The 16,602-nt window shown below is 53.8% G+C and overlaps 6 protein-coding genes across 6 annotated transcripts; 4 read left to right on the top strand and 2 right to left on the bottom strand.

The window, feature by feature from the left end:
• Positions 1-2,670: 2,670 nt before the first annotated feature.
• PC9H_011866 (uncharacterized protein) lies at positions 2,671-3,890 on the top strand (the record flags this gene model as incomplete). Its single annotated transcript, XM_036781346.1, has 2 exons — positions 2,671-2,964; positions 3,027-3,890. The coding sequence occupies 2 exons, from the start codon at positions 2,671-2,673 to the stop codon at positions 3,888-3,890; spliced, it is 1,158 nt and encodes a 385-aa protein (XP_036627201.1).
• Positions 3,891-4,723: 833 nt separating this feature from the next.
• PC9H_011865 (uncharacterized protein) lies at positions 4,724-8,107 on the top strand (the record flags this gene model as incomplete). The annotated part of the gene is made up of 2 exons (XM_036781345.1): positions 4,724-4,832; positions 5,076-8,107. 2 exons carry the CDS (start codon positions 4,724-4,726, stop codon positions 8,105-8,107), a joined length of 3,141 nt encoding a protein of 1,046 aa, XP_036627200.1.
• A 125-nt stretch (positions 8,108-8,232) lies between these two features.
• On the top strand, positions 8,233-10,262 carry PC9H_011864 (uncharacterized protein; the record flags this gene model as incomplete). The annotated part of the gene is made up of 7 exons (XM_036781344.1): positions 8,233-8,549; positions 8,600-9,407; positions 9,466-9,479; positions 9,524-9,850; positions 9,906-10,002; positions 10,055-10,081; positions 10,140-10,262. The coding sequence occupies 7 exons, from the start codon at positions 8,233-8,235 to the stop codon at positions 10,260-10,262; spliced, it is 1,713 nt and encodes a 570-aa protein (XP_036627199.1).
• Positions 10,263-12,456: 2,194 nt separating this feature from the next.
• PC9H_011863 (uncharacterized protein) lies at positions 12,457-13,090 on the bottom strand (the record flags this gene model as incomplete). Its single annotated transcript, XM_036781343.1, has 4 exons — positions 12,457-12,609; positions 12,785-12,900; positions 12,957-13,010; positions 13,069-13,090. 4 exons carry the CDS (start codon positions 13,088-13,090, stop codon positions 12,457-12,459), a joined length of 345 nt encoding a protein of 114 aa, XP_036627198.1.
• A 326-nt stretch (positions 13,091-13,416) lies between these two features.
• PC9H_011862 (uncharacterized protein) lies at positions 13,417-14,753 on the top strand (the record flags this gene model as incomplete). The annotated part of the gene is made up of 5 exons (XM_036781342.1): positions 13,417-13,557; positions 13,620-13,740; positions 13,798-14,039; positions 14,095-14,180; positions 14,231-14,753. 5 exons carry the CDS (start codon positions 13,417-13,419, stop codon positions 14,751-14,753), a joined length of 1,113 nt encoding a protein of 370 aa, XP_036627197.1.
• A 581-nt stretch (positions 14,754-15,334) lies between these two features.
• Positions 15,335-16,255, bottom strand: PC9H_011861 (uncharacterized protein; the record flags this gene model as incomplete). The annotated part of the gene is made up of 4 exons (XM_036781341.1): positions 15,335-15,401; positions 15,467-15,495; positions 15,549-15,940; positions 15,994-16,255. The coding sequence occupies 4 exons, from the start codon at positions 16,253-16,255 to the stop codon at positions 15,335-15,337; spliced, it is 750 nt and encodes a 249-aa protein (XP_036627196.1).
• Positions 16,256-16,602: the final 347 nt, after the last annotated feature.

Genomic DNA, 16,602 nt, shown 5'->3' with positions numbered 1-16,602 from the left:
CTAAGCTGCGCCCCTGGTTCTCCCGCCTACGCCTGCGCCTGCGCCTGCGCCCCTACTTCGCCTGCTTCCTACTCCCATCTCCCCTCCCCTCGTTCCCCCCTTCTCCCCCTCCCCTCACTCCCCCCTCCCGCGAATACACAGCTGCGCGGTGCGTGGTGGTGCGGTTATCGGGTGAGCTGCGGTTCTGCGGTTCTGCGGCTCCAAGGCAAGTATCAGCACCAGTATCAGCACCAGATGGAGGCGAGGGTGGGGGGGGGGGGGGGCGTAGCGCGTCACCTGCGTATGCACGCACCGCGTCTGGGGATTCGCGGGGTTGCGGGTTTGGAAGGTTGCGGTGTTGCGGATTCGCACGTTTGCGAGTTTGGGAGGTTGCGGGGTTGCGGGTTTGCGGGTATGGAGTATAGAGGATAGGGTATGGAGGATAGAGTATGGAGTATCGTTATGCAGAGCCGAGACGCCCACTCGCCGAGACACGGAGACGCTGAGACGCGGTCGTAGGTTGTAGGTACGTTTCCACCCCCTCCTCCCCTCCTCCTCCATGCCACACTTCCTGCTTCTCCGTACGCCGTGCCATACTTCCTGATTCTCCCTTCTCTAGCCTGTAGGGTTCCAGCGTTCGAGGGTATCAGGATATCAGCGTATCAGGGATTGGTTCTCGGGACGAGATACGATATACGATGCGGGTGTCCGCCCGCGGTCGGATCTCATCTCGCTCGGCGCTCGTCGTAAGGTCTTCTAATAAGCTGCTCGCAAGTTGCTCGTTGGTCGTCGCAAGTTCTGCTCAAGTCCCCGACAAGCTACTCGTTGGTCGTTGGCCATTGCTCGTTGTGTCGTTGTCCCGAGGAGCTCTCCAGCCCAGATCTCCATCTCCGGACCTCAAGACTCCAGACCTCCAGACGCGCAGACACCTAGACGCGCAGACCCAGGCGGCTCGACATCAACGCATCCCAGCCTCCGCGCTGCAATCCCAGCGCATCCCGCGCGTCGCTCTTCCCCCGCCCCCACATACATTCTCTCTCTCGTCCAGCCCGATGACCGGGCGAGCGGGGGGCGGGAGCGAAGGAAGCATGGTCTACGCGACTCTGGCTCTAGCTCTCGTGTGTTGGGTTGATATGATATGATATGATATGATATGCGCGTCCGTGCTGGGTTGGCCCGGGGTTGTCGCGGGGTTGCTGGTTGTCCGTTGTTGGTCCGTGTGGGGTGGAAGGGGGGAGGGGAGGGGGAGGAGACGGGGCAGTAGGGAAGTAGGGAAGTAGGGTGGGGGATGCTGTCGTGGCTACGTCGAGTCGGCGAGGGTGGAGGGACTTGATACAGATGGTTGTTGGTTATTGGCTGAGGATGACCGACGCGGATATAGATATGCCTGTCTGCGAGGCGGAGCGCCGACGTCGACCACTGGAGCCACGAGAACTCGTCGAGCATCAAGGTTCGTAAGGATGCCGGTACGCTTCCACCTATCCAATATCCAATATCCACTTTCTCCCGCACCCCTTCTCCCCTTCTCCCCTTCTCCCCCCTTCTCCATCTCTCATCTCTCATCCGCGATTCGCGTTAAGCGCTAAGTCGCTGCCGCTCCGAAGTCCGCGTTCCTTGACAAGGCTGCGGTCGACGATGTTACGCTGAGAGCTTGAGCGTGGGTTCTCGAGAGGAGGAAATAAATCCCTGATCCGTGTATGTGGTGTATCTGGTATGCAATGCAAGTCTCGAGAACGGGAGAGCCTGCGCATATAGGCGACGTGTAGGCGCGATTATTGAATGACGGGTCTGACGACGAGAGATACGTATGTCCATCGAGGCTTGAGCGCTTGAGCATGCGTCATGGATATCTGGATATCGATATGGATATGGATCGTGAATCTGACGGCCCCTCTAACCCTGCTCTGCGCCCCCCCTAGATCTCTACCCTCTCATCTTCGTCGTCATCGCCATCTTCCGTCCTTGCTCCTTCCCCAGGTCCTCGCCGAGGGGCAGGGGTTGTTGCCGTGGGATGAGCACCAGAACGTCTGTGCTGGCAAGTACGAACGCACACACGCACATGCGTATAAGCAGTATAAGCATCCGCGTCGAACTCCTCGGTACCGCCGCAGCACCAGCACCAGCACCAGCAACAGAAACACGAGTCCAGACGTACCACTAATCAAGACGTACCAAATACCAAACACCGAGCACCGTGCTCACGCAAGACCTCCGTACGCTGTAATGATCGATGACGCGTTCGAATGACCAGTCGACGAGGCCTCTGCTTGCAGCTTGAAGTCAAACATTGAGATATTGATAGCTTGATGACGTCGCCGGACACATGGTGTCGATACGTGCGTCATGGCATGGTCGAGCAACAACCGAAGCAAGTTAACTGTCGGTGTCAACACGCTCGGCGCGGAGTTTGAAATCTCCAATCCCCACCAGAGGCCGCACGAACCATGAAGAGGTCTCTGAAACTGGCTGCGTGAATGGCGAATGCCTGCATGCGTTAGATAGGACGTCGCTGTGACATAGTCTAAGGTGAATGACGATAGAACAAAACATATACCCCTTCCCGTTTTCTTCTGCCCTTCTTTCGATTCGTTCTCGTCGTCGTCCTCCACCTCTAATGTCAAGGACCCCGCGAGCTTGAGATATGGATCTTGTGATTGAAGCTCACATGCATATGTTCGCCCAGGGTGCGTGATGGATCGCGTCTCCCACTGGCCGTCCGCGTCAGGCCTCATATATCATAACCCTTTTCCACCTCTAAGCTCCCTTTCCTCTCGACTCTCGACTCTCCATCTCCCGTCCAGAGTTCAGGCGACGACGAAGGAAGCAGCTAGACAAGAACCTTCTCTAACGAATTCGGAGAAGCTGCGAAGCCGCGGTGGGAATGCATACACAAAAACGTGGGCGATATCAGAGTTCCTGCAGCCATCACTCAAAGCCTTCGCTCGCGCTCGCGACCGTCCCCTCACCCCTCGATACCCCATGACGGTACGCACCTCGCAGAATAATTAGTGACCACTGCCCTCACCCCCGTTCATCTTGTACCACAGTACGTCGGCGACTGCATCTTCATCAAGAACCTCTCGCACCACAAGCTCCAAGCCTTCGTCTCGCGCGACAACGGGGGCAGCGACCACTGGCACACCTTGACGAACTCCTTCAAGGCCGGCAGGTGGGGCCGCTCGGGGTGGGAGGTCGTCGTGTTGCGCGACGAGAGGGATAGTCGGCGCACGGGCGTGTACATGCATATCAAGGACGTCACTGTCTACATCACCGTCCACGCGCTCCACGACATCCGCGTCGAGTACGGACGGGACGGCTGCGCCGCGCTCGGCGCCATAAGCACGTATATGCCTCCATTTACGTTTCCTGAATCCAGTTTACTCGACCACACTGGGAATCGCGGCCGCACGCACTCCCAGCCGTACATTGGCGACTGCGTGCTCATCAGGAACGTATCCGGGAGGCGGTTCCAGGCGTTCGTGTCGAGCTATCAGGGGGGCGGCAACGGCTGGTACGCGGTGACCACGTCGTTCGGGGACGGGCGGTGGGACCGCGCGGGGTGGGAGGTCGTTGTGTGCCGCGACGCGGCGGATACGTGGCGCCGGGGCGTGTACGTCCGTGTCACAGATGTCACTGTGTATGTTACGATTGAGGGCGTCGGGGATGTGGAGATTGAGTACGGGGGAGAGGGGGTCGGCGTCGGCGTCGGCTCTGGGAGGGGCGGGGGTCTCGGGGATGGGGACGGGGATGGGGGCGCGGGTCAGAGGGAGATGACGGAGGCGGGGCTGGCGGGGCTAGGGAGTACCTCTCAGAAGGGAGACGACGAGTCGGACACGCTGTACAATGAGTACCAACCGTGCGCGAAGGAACTCGGGGAGCAAGATATCCACAGATTCGACGGGTGGGCCTAGGCACCTCGGTGTATATACCGCCCTCGGAATTCCTTCGTACTATCACCGACAGGTTGTCCTGACTGTTAAATATTAAACGTTAGAGCCTGGCGCTATCTAGGCGTCGTAGGCGTGACGCGGACGGGTCAGACGACGAGAGACGCGTATGCCCATCTACACGATCTAGGATCCATAATGGATGGTGTATCTCCTCGACGATTAATATTTAGCGCTTTAGCAGTCGTCCAGCAGGCGTGCTCTTCGTTGTGCTGGGTATTCCGTACGTTGTATTTTGTATGTTGTGATGAGATGCACACGGCGCACGGGGATACCACCAGTTGGCCGTGGACGACTGGTCTGCACTGCACCGCACTAGCAACATGCACCAGCCACAGGCAACAGGCAACAACTGTCGTACAAGACACCGTTCACAGGCCATCGATCATCCCTTCGAACGACCAGTCGACGAGCTTAGCTCGATGACGTCCTCCCGCGCCTAGACTGAGATTTACTTACTTATCTTACATATTTTACCTGTACGCTGTTCCAGAACCAGAATCCACGCGAAGGAGGGTGCTGCGTCCCAATACTGGCGCTGAGTACTGATGTGGACACCCGAGCCTAATATACGAAGTCGAGGTCGGACTTGGGTACACTCGATGCGATGCCCTGGGATTCAGACTGAACGTGAACCAAGAGAACACATTGATTGTGTCTAGGTGCTTCGCTCGGTGGCGACTCAAGCACTCACCAGACGATCCGGCAAGATCGACATATTCCCAATGATGAATGATGCACCAAGACGAGATGTACGAAGACTTGGATGGTCAAGAACTTGAGTACGTACGGGATCCATGCACATGCTTCAAAGCTTCAAGCTTCAAGCCCAGTCAAAAGTCGGGAAGCTGCCGTCGGTTGTGAAAAGTTCACACGGTTGGTACCAGGCGTCATCGGTTGTAGCAGGTTAGCAAGTACATACTGCCGTGTCGATTGGCAATGTGTCAAATCAACCTCATTCAGCTACACAAATGATTGTGTGTACATGTGAGCACCGATGTAAGGGAGGTAAAGAAGTTTCATCCTCAACTTACACCCGACATCGTGAGTTTCGTGAAGCTGAAACAATAGCACGGGTTGCTCCCCAGTCTCGAGGTACGTGTATGCGCACGGTTTCGTTTGGACAATACTGATTGGGATTATTGCTAGATCAGGATGGTTCAGAACAGCCCGCAGCAAAGCGACGTCGATTTGAAGTGAACGAAGCAACAGCAGGTCCATCTGGCTCTCGAAATCCAGGGTCTCCTCCTCCTCGTACTCCCCCTGGATTGCCGCCTGGATTGCCTCGTCCCTCTTCGCCCCGTTCGCCACCTCGTTCACCGGCACCACCTGGACCGCCCCCTGAATTTCCACCTCGTTCACCACCGCCTGGATTGCTGCCTAATTCACGATCTCCTGGACCGCCGCCTCGTTCGCCGCCTCGTTCGCCGCCTCGTTCACCGCCTCGTTCGCCGCCTCGTTCGCCGCCTCGTTCGCCGCCTCGTTCGCCGCCTCGTTCGCCGCCTCGTTCGCCACCTCGTTCGCCGCCTCGTTCGCCGCCTCGTTCTCCTCCACCTGCTGATACTTTGGACCGAGGATCTGGACTTCCTGCCACATCTCAAATTCCTGATATTCAGCAGTCGCTGGAATGGCTGAAACTCCTTCGTGAAGCCACCCTGGATAACTCTGGTCTCACAGCATCTCAACTGGATGCCCTTCGAAATCCCCAGCCAGTTAACCAAGAAGATTTCGACAAAAACCTACGGTTCTCTTTGGATGTCTTATTGGCAAACATCACAGCAGCGCAGGCTGTTTATACAAGGAATTGCGCCGCTATCGAACGCAATACAGATGATACCAAGATGCTTTCAGCGGATCAGCTCAAGCGCCAGCTGGAACGCATCAGCGGCGTCTATGCCATAAAGCACGACATGTGCACGAACGGCTGCATCGCCTATACAGGTCTATACAAGTTGCTTGAAGAATGCCCCCAGTGCCTACATCCTCGTCGAAACCATTATCACGATCCATTCAAGACATTCACCACATATCCCATTGGTCCACAAATTCAAGCGCAATGGGCTTCGGAAGAAGGCGCAAATGATATGCGATACCGGCAACGGCGTACCGACGAGCTGCTTGAAAGGCTTCGTCAGAACGGTGGAAAACTGGATGTATATGATGATTTCCTGTGCGGCAGCGATTATCTCGAGGCTGTCATCAACGGCGACATTACCAACGACGATACTCTGCTGATTTTCTCCATGGACAGCGCCCAGCTCTACCGCATGAAGCAGTCAGACTGCTGGCTGTACATTTGGGTTATCCTCAACCTTGATCCAAACAAGCGGTACAAGGTTCGCTACGTTCTTCCTGCTGGATCGATTCCTGGGCCCGACTCCCCGAAGAACATAGATTCCTTCGTCTTCCCATCACTTTATCACCTTGCCGCGATTCAAAACGAAGGTGGGCTTCGCATTTGGGATGGTGGCCAGCGCCGGTTAAGCTCCTCTCGACTACGCCTTGTCTTTGTCACTGCCGATTCGGTGGCACTGGCTAAACTCGCCCGCTGGGTTGGCCATCTTGGTAGATTCCCATGCCGAATCTTCTGTGGTCTTCCTGGACGGCACAAACCAGGTGCACCCCACTACTTTATTGCTCTCCTTCGCCCCAATGGTCGTCTTCCTGCAAATTCTCATGGCGATGTAAGCATAGCAGCACTTCCCAACGGTTCAGCAGCACGATTCCTTGACAATCTCCGCTCTGTTATCACCTCGCCCAATCCGACTCAATTTGAGCGTCGCCGTCGTGATTCTGGATTATCTGGTGTCTCCATCTTTTTCGGCATCGAGCTTGTGTTCCCTCCACCCTTTTGCTTCACTGGTGATATGATGCATCTCGACGGGCTCAATCTACCTGACCTTCTCATCGGACTTTTTCGCGGTGAAAGTGACCTTGTTAGCACATCGGACAGTGTCATGAACTGGGAGTGGGCTGTCCTTCATGATAAAGATACCTGGGTACAACATGGCGAGCTTGTTGCTGATGCAAGGCCCTATCTTCCTAATTGCATCGAGCGACCACCACGGAATCCCGAAAAGAAGATATCAAGTGGTTTCAAGGCTTCGGAGTACCTTGTTTACGTCTACGCACTTTGTCCAGCCCTCCTTCACGGTGTTCTACCACATGCTTTCTGGAAACACTTCTGCAAACTTGTCCGTGCACTTCACCTTCTCTCGCAGCGCTCTATCTCTTCAGAAGCTGTATCAACGGCGGACAAGCTGCTTATCGACTACTGCCAGGACTTCGAGTTGCTTTACTATCAACGCCGCATGGACCGATTACACTTTATTCGGCCGTCTATCCATTTTCTTCTCCACCGAGGACCTGAAACCCATCGCCTGGGACCGAATGCCCTACTAGCGCAGTGGGTTCTAGAAAGGACAATTGGTAATCTAGGTGCCGAAATCCGACAGCATCAAAATCCTTACGCAAATTTGGCTCAACGCAGTCTTCTACGGTGCCAACTCAATGCGTTTCGTGCGCTGGTCCCTGGATTCGTCGAAAGTGAAACTGGTCCATCACATCTAGGTCAAGATATTGGTGACGGCTATACACTGCTTCACAAAACTGAAGACACATCTCATCTCTTGCATCCGGATTCACACGAAGCCTCGGCCCTTCGCACTTACTTAGATCATATACAACCTGATCACGACAATATCCAGGAACTCCGAGTCATCCGATGGGCTCGATTACGACTACCGAATGGGCACACAGCACGCTCGCTCTGGGTAGAGCAGTTTACCTCCAAAATCCCACGTCGTTCTCGCAATGTCAAGCTGATCACCAACAGCATTGTTCAAATTGCGGAGGTGATGTACTACTTCAAGTTTCATGTGAACGGCCTCACCCTTTCCCTCGCAATGGTGACTCTATATGGAACTCCAGATCCCACCATACTCGAAGACTCATCCAATTTATTGTGGGTGTGTGATTTCCCCGCCGCGGGAACAGCTATTTGCGTCGTTGATGCAAAATCAGTGGAGTCAGTCATCGGAATGGTGCCATATAAATGGAAGCCGGTTATCGACCTTGCGGAGGGACATTTGATGAAACCAGGGAAATATTTTATGGTAGAGCAGCTCAGTCACAATGTCGCCATCGTAGATACCAGTGAAGACGATGACAACGAAGAGTAGTAGTGAATACAACATGCCATATATAGAAGTTCACACGGCCATGGTTGAGTTTGGCCTCGCGTTTCCTGAGTATCTTCACTCTCACCATCACCACACTTCACACTGTCTTCCAATAATATCTTAGTATGTCGGGCTTTGGCCACAGCTTCTCTCATTCTCCATATCAGCATGGTCAACGGACACTCGGATCTGGTTCTCTGCGCCCGACTGGATTGCAACTGGCTGGAACATTGCCATATTCACCTAACGGCCCATCTATGGCTTCAACTCAAGATCTCGAAGTGACGTTCCCATTAGATCCGTCTCTTGGGGTGGCTGAAACTGCCTATCAACCTCTGGCATCGAACTCAGGCCTAATGGGAGGACAGGTGGACTATATGCGCCGCTGCATGGAGCTGGAGCAAGAAGCAAGGGTTTGTAATGCGCAATATATGGTCCTACGGTGTGTAAAGACATTAAGCTTACTATACCAGTGACAAATTTGCCCTGTAGTGACGCATATATTGCACTCATTCAAGCTGTTCCGCAACTCCTCCAATTCGTAACGCCCCCCCCAGGATTACCCATACCAACAACAGGCTTTGCCGCACCAGTCTCTGGTGTCTCTCCGACTCTCGCGCTTCCACAGCTTCTTCAAAAGGATTACCCGAATGTAAGATACTGGCGGCAAACTGAATACCAGAAGCGTGACAAGGAAGACACTACACTGCGGCAAAAAGAAGACAGCAAGAAAACTACGATGTATCTGGAGGACGACACTGGTACTCAAATAAGCAAGTCCTTACGCTCACGCCTCTATAACCATGCATTCGCATTCTGGAAAGCTCTAGAAGATTCTGGCATCAAGGTGACGAACTTTCGAGACACAAACTTGGACATCATCAAACGGTTTCGCACCTCTGTTGAGGCCGACTTCTGGTTCCTTCGGCTATGCGAGCATCACTGGAAGGCTGACGAACTCTGGAAGCAGACGTGCTCAACATATCTCAAGAAGCCAGCCAGCCGTGACTCAAAGATGGACATCAAAACGGAACGCTTACTAACTGAGGTCGTGGCTACAGCAGCAGTCAAGGAGGACTCCCCCGAGCTCACACTCGAGTACATGGACGAACCGATCGAAATCTCCGATAACGAACTCGAGCCTCCTGCGAAACGCGCAAGTCCGAACACGGGGCCCAAGGGACCTTCTCCAAAGCGGCCGCGTCTCTCTGCCGAGACCCCGTCTGCCCCCACCCCCAGCGCAGGACGAATGGATGATACTAGTAGCACTAGCAAGGGCAAGGAAAGGGCCCCACTAAAGGTAAGTTAATTAATCTCAATCGCCGCTTGTACTCTCACTGAGGTTCTTGTTTCCTTAGCTCATCAATCCATTGTACGTGACATTGCCTGCATTTCTCCTGAACTAACATCTTCTAGGGCCCGCCTTCGCATGTCTACGGCTACCAAGACGACAGACGAGCCCAGCATCATACCACCTACCAGCTCGACAACGAAAACTCCCTCCAGCATCTCCCAACCCTCTCCCGAGCGTGTGCATGCCCCAATTGCAACCGATTCCATTGCCATCGCAGACCTTGCAGACCTTGCTCCAGTTGCTCCCCCCGGAACAGAACCTTTGGCACCAGTTGTCGCCTCCACCTCCCGAGCGGCGGATCAGGCAAGCATGGCGACACGATCTGCTCCGAAGCGCCAGCCAGCGAGTGCGCAGCTCTTCGTGCCAAACAAGACTAGCAATACAGCGAAGTACGTTCGTCTCAATCACACTACCAGTTGACTCATTTCATACCTTCTGTACTAGGTCTATATGTGGAAGGGAATGGAATGCGTCGCATCCCAATGGAACGAAAGGCGAATTCGAGGGCTATTATAAGGCGCTAACAGAGGTAGAGCGGCAGGTAGGTTTATTCAATCCATCAAGTTGCCCTGTAGTAACCACGACCACCTCAGCGATATCGGCTTCAAGAGAAAGAACTGGTATGTGATGCAGCTACTCTTACCTTCCTGCTATGCCCTGACCTATCTATTCTACCAGAAGAAATCCAATAAAGAGAACATGAACAGCGCAGCAAAAATCAATGTCACGGCTATGAAAGGTTCCACAGCCGCACCTGATGCCAACGACTCCGTCGTCATGGCGTCAACGACCAGTGAATAGACAATTGAGTGATTGTAGGCAGTGAAACGGAAGGGAAGTGTGGCGGGGAACAAGCTGGATGCCTGGCTTTCACGTACTACAATAATTACCGGTAATGCCCTACAGTAACTGGTACAAACCTACCGTACCCAATAAATCATCGTCTCATTATTCTTCAGCTTGATATGAGCGAGTAAAAGGTTTCTATTGGCTGTAGCTAGCGGTACAAAGGTATGCTAATAGAAACTGATACAAACCGGCCGCAACATCCAACGTCATCGGCTGAGAGCCCATTAGAGGAGCCACCATCGGTTTCGGTCAGCGCTTGACACTACACTGATCCCAACCAATCCCAACCAATCCCAGCCTAGGGATTTTTGACTGGGCTTCAAGCTCCAACATCCGCGCCATCACTCAGTACTGAACGTTGAACGTTGAACCTCAGAATCGTCTAAGCGGGATGTGCGAGATTCATCATTCTGGTCGAAGGCAGTGGCTGGATCTGTTTGCTCATTGTTCATGACGGCGGATTGACCTGCTATGTATCTATGTACTGCAGCCATCCATGTTGATCGACGGTGGTTGGAACCCGGGATCCACCTCGTCCTTTTATGTGTGTCCATCGACATCCCCCAACGACGCCTTTCCTCCTTCCATACATCATCAATTGTCAGAAATCAATAGAGCAGCGAGCCCGGACCGAGACCGTGTGCTGGGTTTGAAATGTATGCCTGTCCTTGGACTACTGCCATCTTCTCGCCTTTCCGATATCTCATCACGCCGACAGACCACCGCTCTACTTTCCCCACCCTTGAGCCCGAGAACTCCCACGTTGCCAAGTAAACACGATACAATGGTAATTCCCTCTCTCTCTGTCTTCCGACATTCGACAATATTCTGATGTTTATGCCCTCAGGAACTGAGACGGCAGTGAAAGTGGATGGGATGGAGCTTGGTACCATCATTATCGGGAGTGAGGCGCGCAAGAGGAAGGTGCGGTGAATGCACGGATGATATACTTGGAGCGGAACGAACGATCGGAGAGGGATTTGAAGAGTCCGCGCTAGAATGGATGGATGGATGGAGAGGAAGACAAACGAAATGAGCGACAGAAGAAGCCCCGTCTGTGTGCCTTCCTTTGGGGCCGGTTGAACTGGGATGCGAAGGCGTCACTGAGAGGACAATTGACGATTGATGCGTCTAAATGCTTGCAGTGCTTCACATATTGACATGGACAGACACCGCCACTGTCCATCGACATCGCCTACTTAACATTCCCGTCACTCCGAACCACCATCGATTCGTCTATGCGTCATTGCCCCCGAGTCCGGTATCTGGAGTTTTATCCCGGACGTTGGCGCCAGGGTCGATAGATATACATAACCCTTACGCGCTGGAGTCTGGCGTACCAGTGGGAATCCTGCGCACCGTCATGAGCTGATATATCAGCGTCGATAGTGACACATTATGCTAGATTTCTCGGTTCGATACCTGGTTACGGGCTACCAGGCTGCCGCTAAATTTTGACTCTGACTCTTCGGCGCGCAGGGCATATAAGAAGACGCTTTGAGAGGAAAATGACGACATCGACCAAGATGACTACGAACTCGCGTCTCGGCACCGTATCACACCTCCTTTGGTCGCCGGTCATTGCCGAAACACGTCTCGTTCCGCCGGCGTTTAGCATCTTGACCTTCACCGTCGACCCCGCTGTCTCGCAGACTCATTGGCAGTTCTTGGTCAACGCCTCGTAGATTATGTCTCCTGATATAATCCTCATCCGTCCTAAAACCAAGTTTCGTGTAACCATATTTTCTCCAATAAGAGGATCTCGTTATTTGAAACGCTCTCTAGTACCAAAGCGCCCAACATTTTGTAGTGCAGCCTCAAGTCGCCCCCCCTTGAGGAGGTAGGTGTAATTCATTAAGGTGTAAGGTAAATACGAGCTCGTTAAACCGTACAATATTGAGTAGCAGGCGCGCCCGGTCAAAGTCCAATGAGCAGCACACAATAGGCAGAAGCAGAAGTCGTAGTGAAGTCCCAGCACAGTCCCGAAAACCGAAAGAATAAGACGAAGGTAAGTGAGAATAAGGATAGTCGGCCATACGGACGAGTTTGGAGACTCGGAGTGAGTAATTAGTCCAACAACGAAACATGCTAGGAGCGGCGACATCAGTCACAGCGGTGAACAGAATGGAGCAATTCACCAACGATGTCAGTCGTCACTGGATGGTACGGTATCATCGCTGTCTGGAAGAACGCCAGGGAGAGCATTCTCTTTTTCCTTCGCGGAGACGGCTTTCGACTTCGACCTAGGTGCCTTGCCGCGGTTGGGATTGCTGGGGTGATCGCGCCACATCGCGCCGAGCTAGCAGTTAATCGTTAGCTAATGGTACTAGCACGCATATGTGAACGTTGACAATGTGAAGAATGGACATAGACGGCGATGGCGACGGCGCGTACAGCTAGGAGGATATCGCGTAGTATAGAATGTCCAAATATGGGACTTCGTATTGCGGGTTCGAAGTCGGAAGGACGCTTACCTCCTTCATGGCTTCGGTGACCTTCTTCCCAGGATTAGCCTGGCGCCATGTCGCCATCTCAGTCTTGATGAAGATGTTGTATGCGCTTGGTTCGCGTTTCTCCTTCACTTCTTTCGCTACGACGGGGTTAGAAAGTGAGATCGCGTTGAAAGGACGTTGGATGATGACGAACCTTGCTTGGCAGGCTTGGTCGTCGTCGCCTTCGTGGCGGACTTGGCCTTGGAAGCTGGTAGGCGCGCCAAGACATGAGATCATGAGATATTGATCGACTGCAGGGAACTTACCTCCTACTTGGATTTTCGGCATCTCGACGTTCGACGCGTACGGTTGCAGTTATGGACGAGATGGAGGGAAAGAAGAAGGAGGTATTCGTAAACATGTCGACGATCTTCTGCTTTTCAGTTGAAGGGCGAGGCAGGCCCGTGCGCAGCACTAAATATAGGCCAGCTAAGTATAGACTTGAAGCGGCGATTCAAAACGGATACTTAGTGCGGGCACGTCGTCCGTTGCTTCGTTTGTTTTCACCTCCATTCTCATCGTCGACGTGGGCAGTCTCCACAGCGCCCTCCTCCAAATCTTCTTCGAGCACTTAATTCTTTTATTCCATCTCCCGGTATATCTCACTTGAGACCATGTCTCGCGTCGCTCTTTCAGCTCTTTTGGCCGTCGCGGCCGTTCTCCCGAACGCACTCGTCAACGCCCAGGACAACCCGCAAGCTACTTTCCCCGCCACCCCGCTCGCTTCAAAGCACTTCGCCTACCCCACGGGCCTGGTAAGTAAATCCGTCCCTGTAATGCCAAGAAAAGCGTATTCAACGTAAGAGGAAACTCTCAGCCCTACCAAGCCGACTCGGAACACCTCATACGAGGCACCCAGACGGGGTACAACATCTGCAACTCGACAACGGAGAACCAGGACTCGCTCTGCCAGACGTCGTTTCTCAATGCCCTTGATGGTGAGTGTTCTGCGCGACTGCGGACTCGGCTCGGCCCCCTGACACCGCCTTGTGTAGATTTTTGCTTATGGGCCCCGATAAAACCCAACTCGTTGATTGCCGACACTGAAGGCGAGGAAGTCGCGTGGTGCACGAAGCCCGGTCGTGGTACTCGTCTCATCCCCGCGGGTGCCCTCAAAGGCGTCCAATTCATGCGCACGCCCGACTACGTCCAAGTCGTCGGCTTCATAGACCAAAGTCTCATCAATATCCAAACGGGCGATTTCGGCGGAGAACTTGACCCCCATGGCGCTGACTTGGTGAGTTTCCCGCTGTATTTCACTTGGTGATTGGTTGCTAATGCGTGGTCCACAGCGTGGCAATCCTCTTGGGGGTCTCGTCTACTCCAACGCCTGGTCCGGCAACAACGATTCGTTCACCCAGGTCATCGAATGGCACAAGTACGTCACTATTTCTGATACGATGAATCTCGTCTCACATCGTTATTTAGCTTCATGGGTGGCGACGCCTTCTGCTTCAAAGTCTGCGACCCCGCTGGGCCTAACGCGGCGAACTTCTGCCAGCACATCTACGACCGCATTGGGTGCGCGTACAACGCGCCTAACAACGCGCAGAATGGGACCTTCGAGTCGTGCCAAGGCGAGAACCAGGACTTCCCTGGGGTGTACACTACCAACGGCGCCGTCGTCACGTACACGCAGCCACCGGAGTCCCTGGGAGCCATCTCCACGATGCCGTACCAGCCCCGTGTCCCCGCATCGAGCAACTGCGTGCCGTTCCAGAGCACGGCGTTGTTCGCTGCCCTCGCTACTGTCACGCCGTCGGGTAGCGCGGCCGTCTCCGGCTCGCAGACAGGCTCAGCCTCTGGGAGCAGTGCCACCGGTACACGCTCGGGCACGGGCACGGGTACTGCGCAAAATGCCAACCAGACGACGAACGATGGGAGCATTGTCGTTATGTCGGGCTTGGTTTCGGTGATAGGTGTTGTCTTCTCCGCACTTTTCTTGTCGTAAACTGTTAGGATTGCATTGCATGACCACGACTTGTGATGACCACATACCTATTATCATTTCATATTTACCACCCCGTACTCTACTTGACTCTACTTGATCTCGCAACACGGTCGCTGGTTTCGCGTAGCCGTTACAATCTTACAATCACAATGGACATAGACATTTTCGTAGCGTCTGGACTACATTGAATACGGATATCTACTTTATACACCTTTGCATTTAGGCATTGGCCGCGTTTGGGCATGCAAACCCTTAGCTTCAGGTTGCGCGCATGGGTGCGCAATGGTTGCGATTCATGATGTTTGGATACGGCAATGGCGATATAGTTAATGATGCCCTTCTATTCCCCCAGCTAGGTAGGTGTTTGGTTCGGACAGTGTCGTCCGAAACTTTATCCTGGCCTTTCCTGACTTTGGCATCTCCAAGCGATGAATGAGTGGCGTCGACGTCCGCTAAGACCCGACGAAACTTGGTGGATAGATGTTGAATTCGGGTCCGGAAGGAAATTGGGCTCCTGAACAGACTTTTTGCGCGTTTCTTGAGAAGGGATAACGCCCTAGTATGGATATTCTTGCGTGTGTTCACGTTGGGTATTTTGGTGGGGGTTGGAAGACGATGCGAAATAAATTCGCGCATTCGACATTGGAGCTAGGGAACATAGTATATAGAGAAAGAGAAGCGGAGGAGAAGCCCGCTGATAGCTACTAACGAACCAGCCATCCACAGAATTACCCCCATCGCCCTGGTAGAGCCACATTGTGGACATGTACGCGCCAGAAACGAAGCGAGGCGTACAATCACGCCGATGTCGAAGCGCATCTCTGGTTTGAGGACACTGGTGAATTGCGTTTGGTCGATGATAGTGTTGTTGGCATCGCGAACAGCCGCCCGGTTCCCCCGGCGGATGTATTCGATCTCTGGACCGTCTCTGTGCAGTACTCGTAGATCGTAGATGACGGCGGGAAAGTCCTGCGAACAACTCGGTGTGAAGCACACGTGGATATGCGAACGGGGATCCTGGTAGTACCCCCCACGTTTCGCAGAATGACGGGGGATAGTGAGCCATCTCGATCCCGTCGGCTCGCGCACCCAGATAGTGTCCGCTGTGGGGCTACGAAGCCCGCGGGCCGAAGAGAGCTCTGCAACGAGCTCGCCCATTTCCACACTCACAGTGTCCAGAGCCCGAACTAAATGTGAACTACACAGTCTTGAGTTGAAATGTGGAAGAAGCGCCGTGCACTCGCGCTGCGATTGTGCGCAAGAGCTGGGCATTTGTGCTCGGGGGGCGCGGATGCGTGTCTGAAGGCGGCGTGATAACGAGGACCACCTGCGGATCCCTTCTGAGTGTGCTGAATCTTGGTGCGCCGTGAAGTCGTCGACGTCTCCCGCCAGTCCGCGCTGCTGGCGAATCCGACGGTAGCACGCATACGCAGTGTCCACGGTGTTTGCATCCTGGCTTGGGTCAGAGCACCAGCATATGTGATGTGCTGCCCACGTAGCATATCATGTACAATAAATATAGCCACTTGTGCTTTTGTGCTTTTGTGCGTACCATGCGCACCCCGACGCAGGCGGTGCTTGTCCCGAAACAGCGCTTCCGCTCGACCGCGACCTCGACATCGACGTAACAGTATAACAGTATAACAGCCCCCCCGTCGGTACTTGGCCAACCGACACACATCATCCCGCGTCACAAGACCACAAGACCACAAGATAGTCGGCCTGCCGATCCTTTATGAGTAGATTCCGCACGGAGAGCGTCAGTCTCTGATATCGTTCTAGCCAATCAGTTTTAGGTGAATGGAATCAGTTTGAGGTATTGAGGTATCTGAGCGATGTGATGTGGGTT

This window comes from Pleurotus ostreatus (assembly GCF_014466165.1).
Source record: "Pleurotus ostreatus strain PC9 chromosome Unknown scaffold_9, whole genome shotgun sequence".
Classification (NCBI taxonomy): Eukaryota; Fungi; Basidiomycota; class Agaricomycetes; order Agaricales; family Pleurotaceae; genus Pleurotus; species Pleurotus ostreatus.
This window is presented reverse-complemented; position numbering and strand designations above follow the sequence as displayed.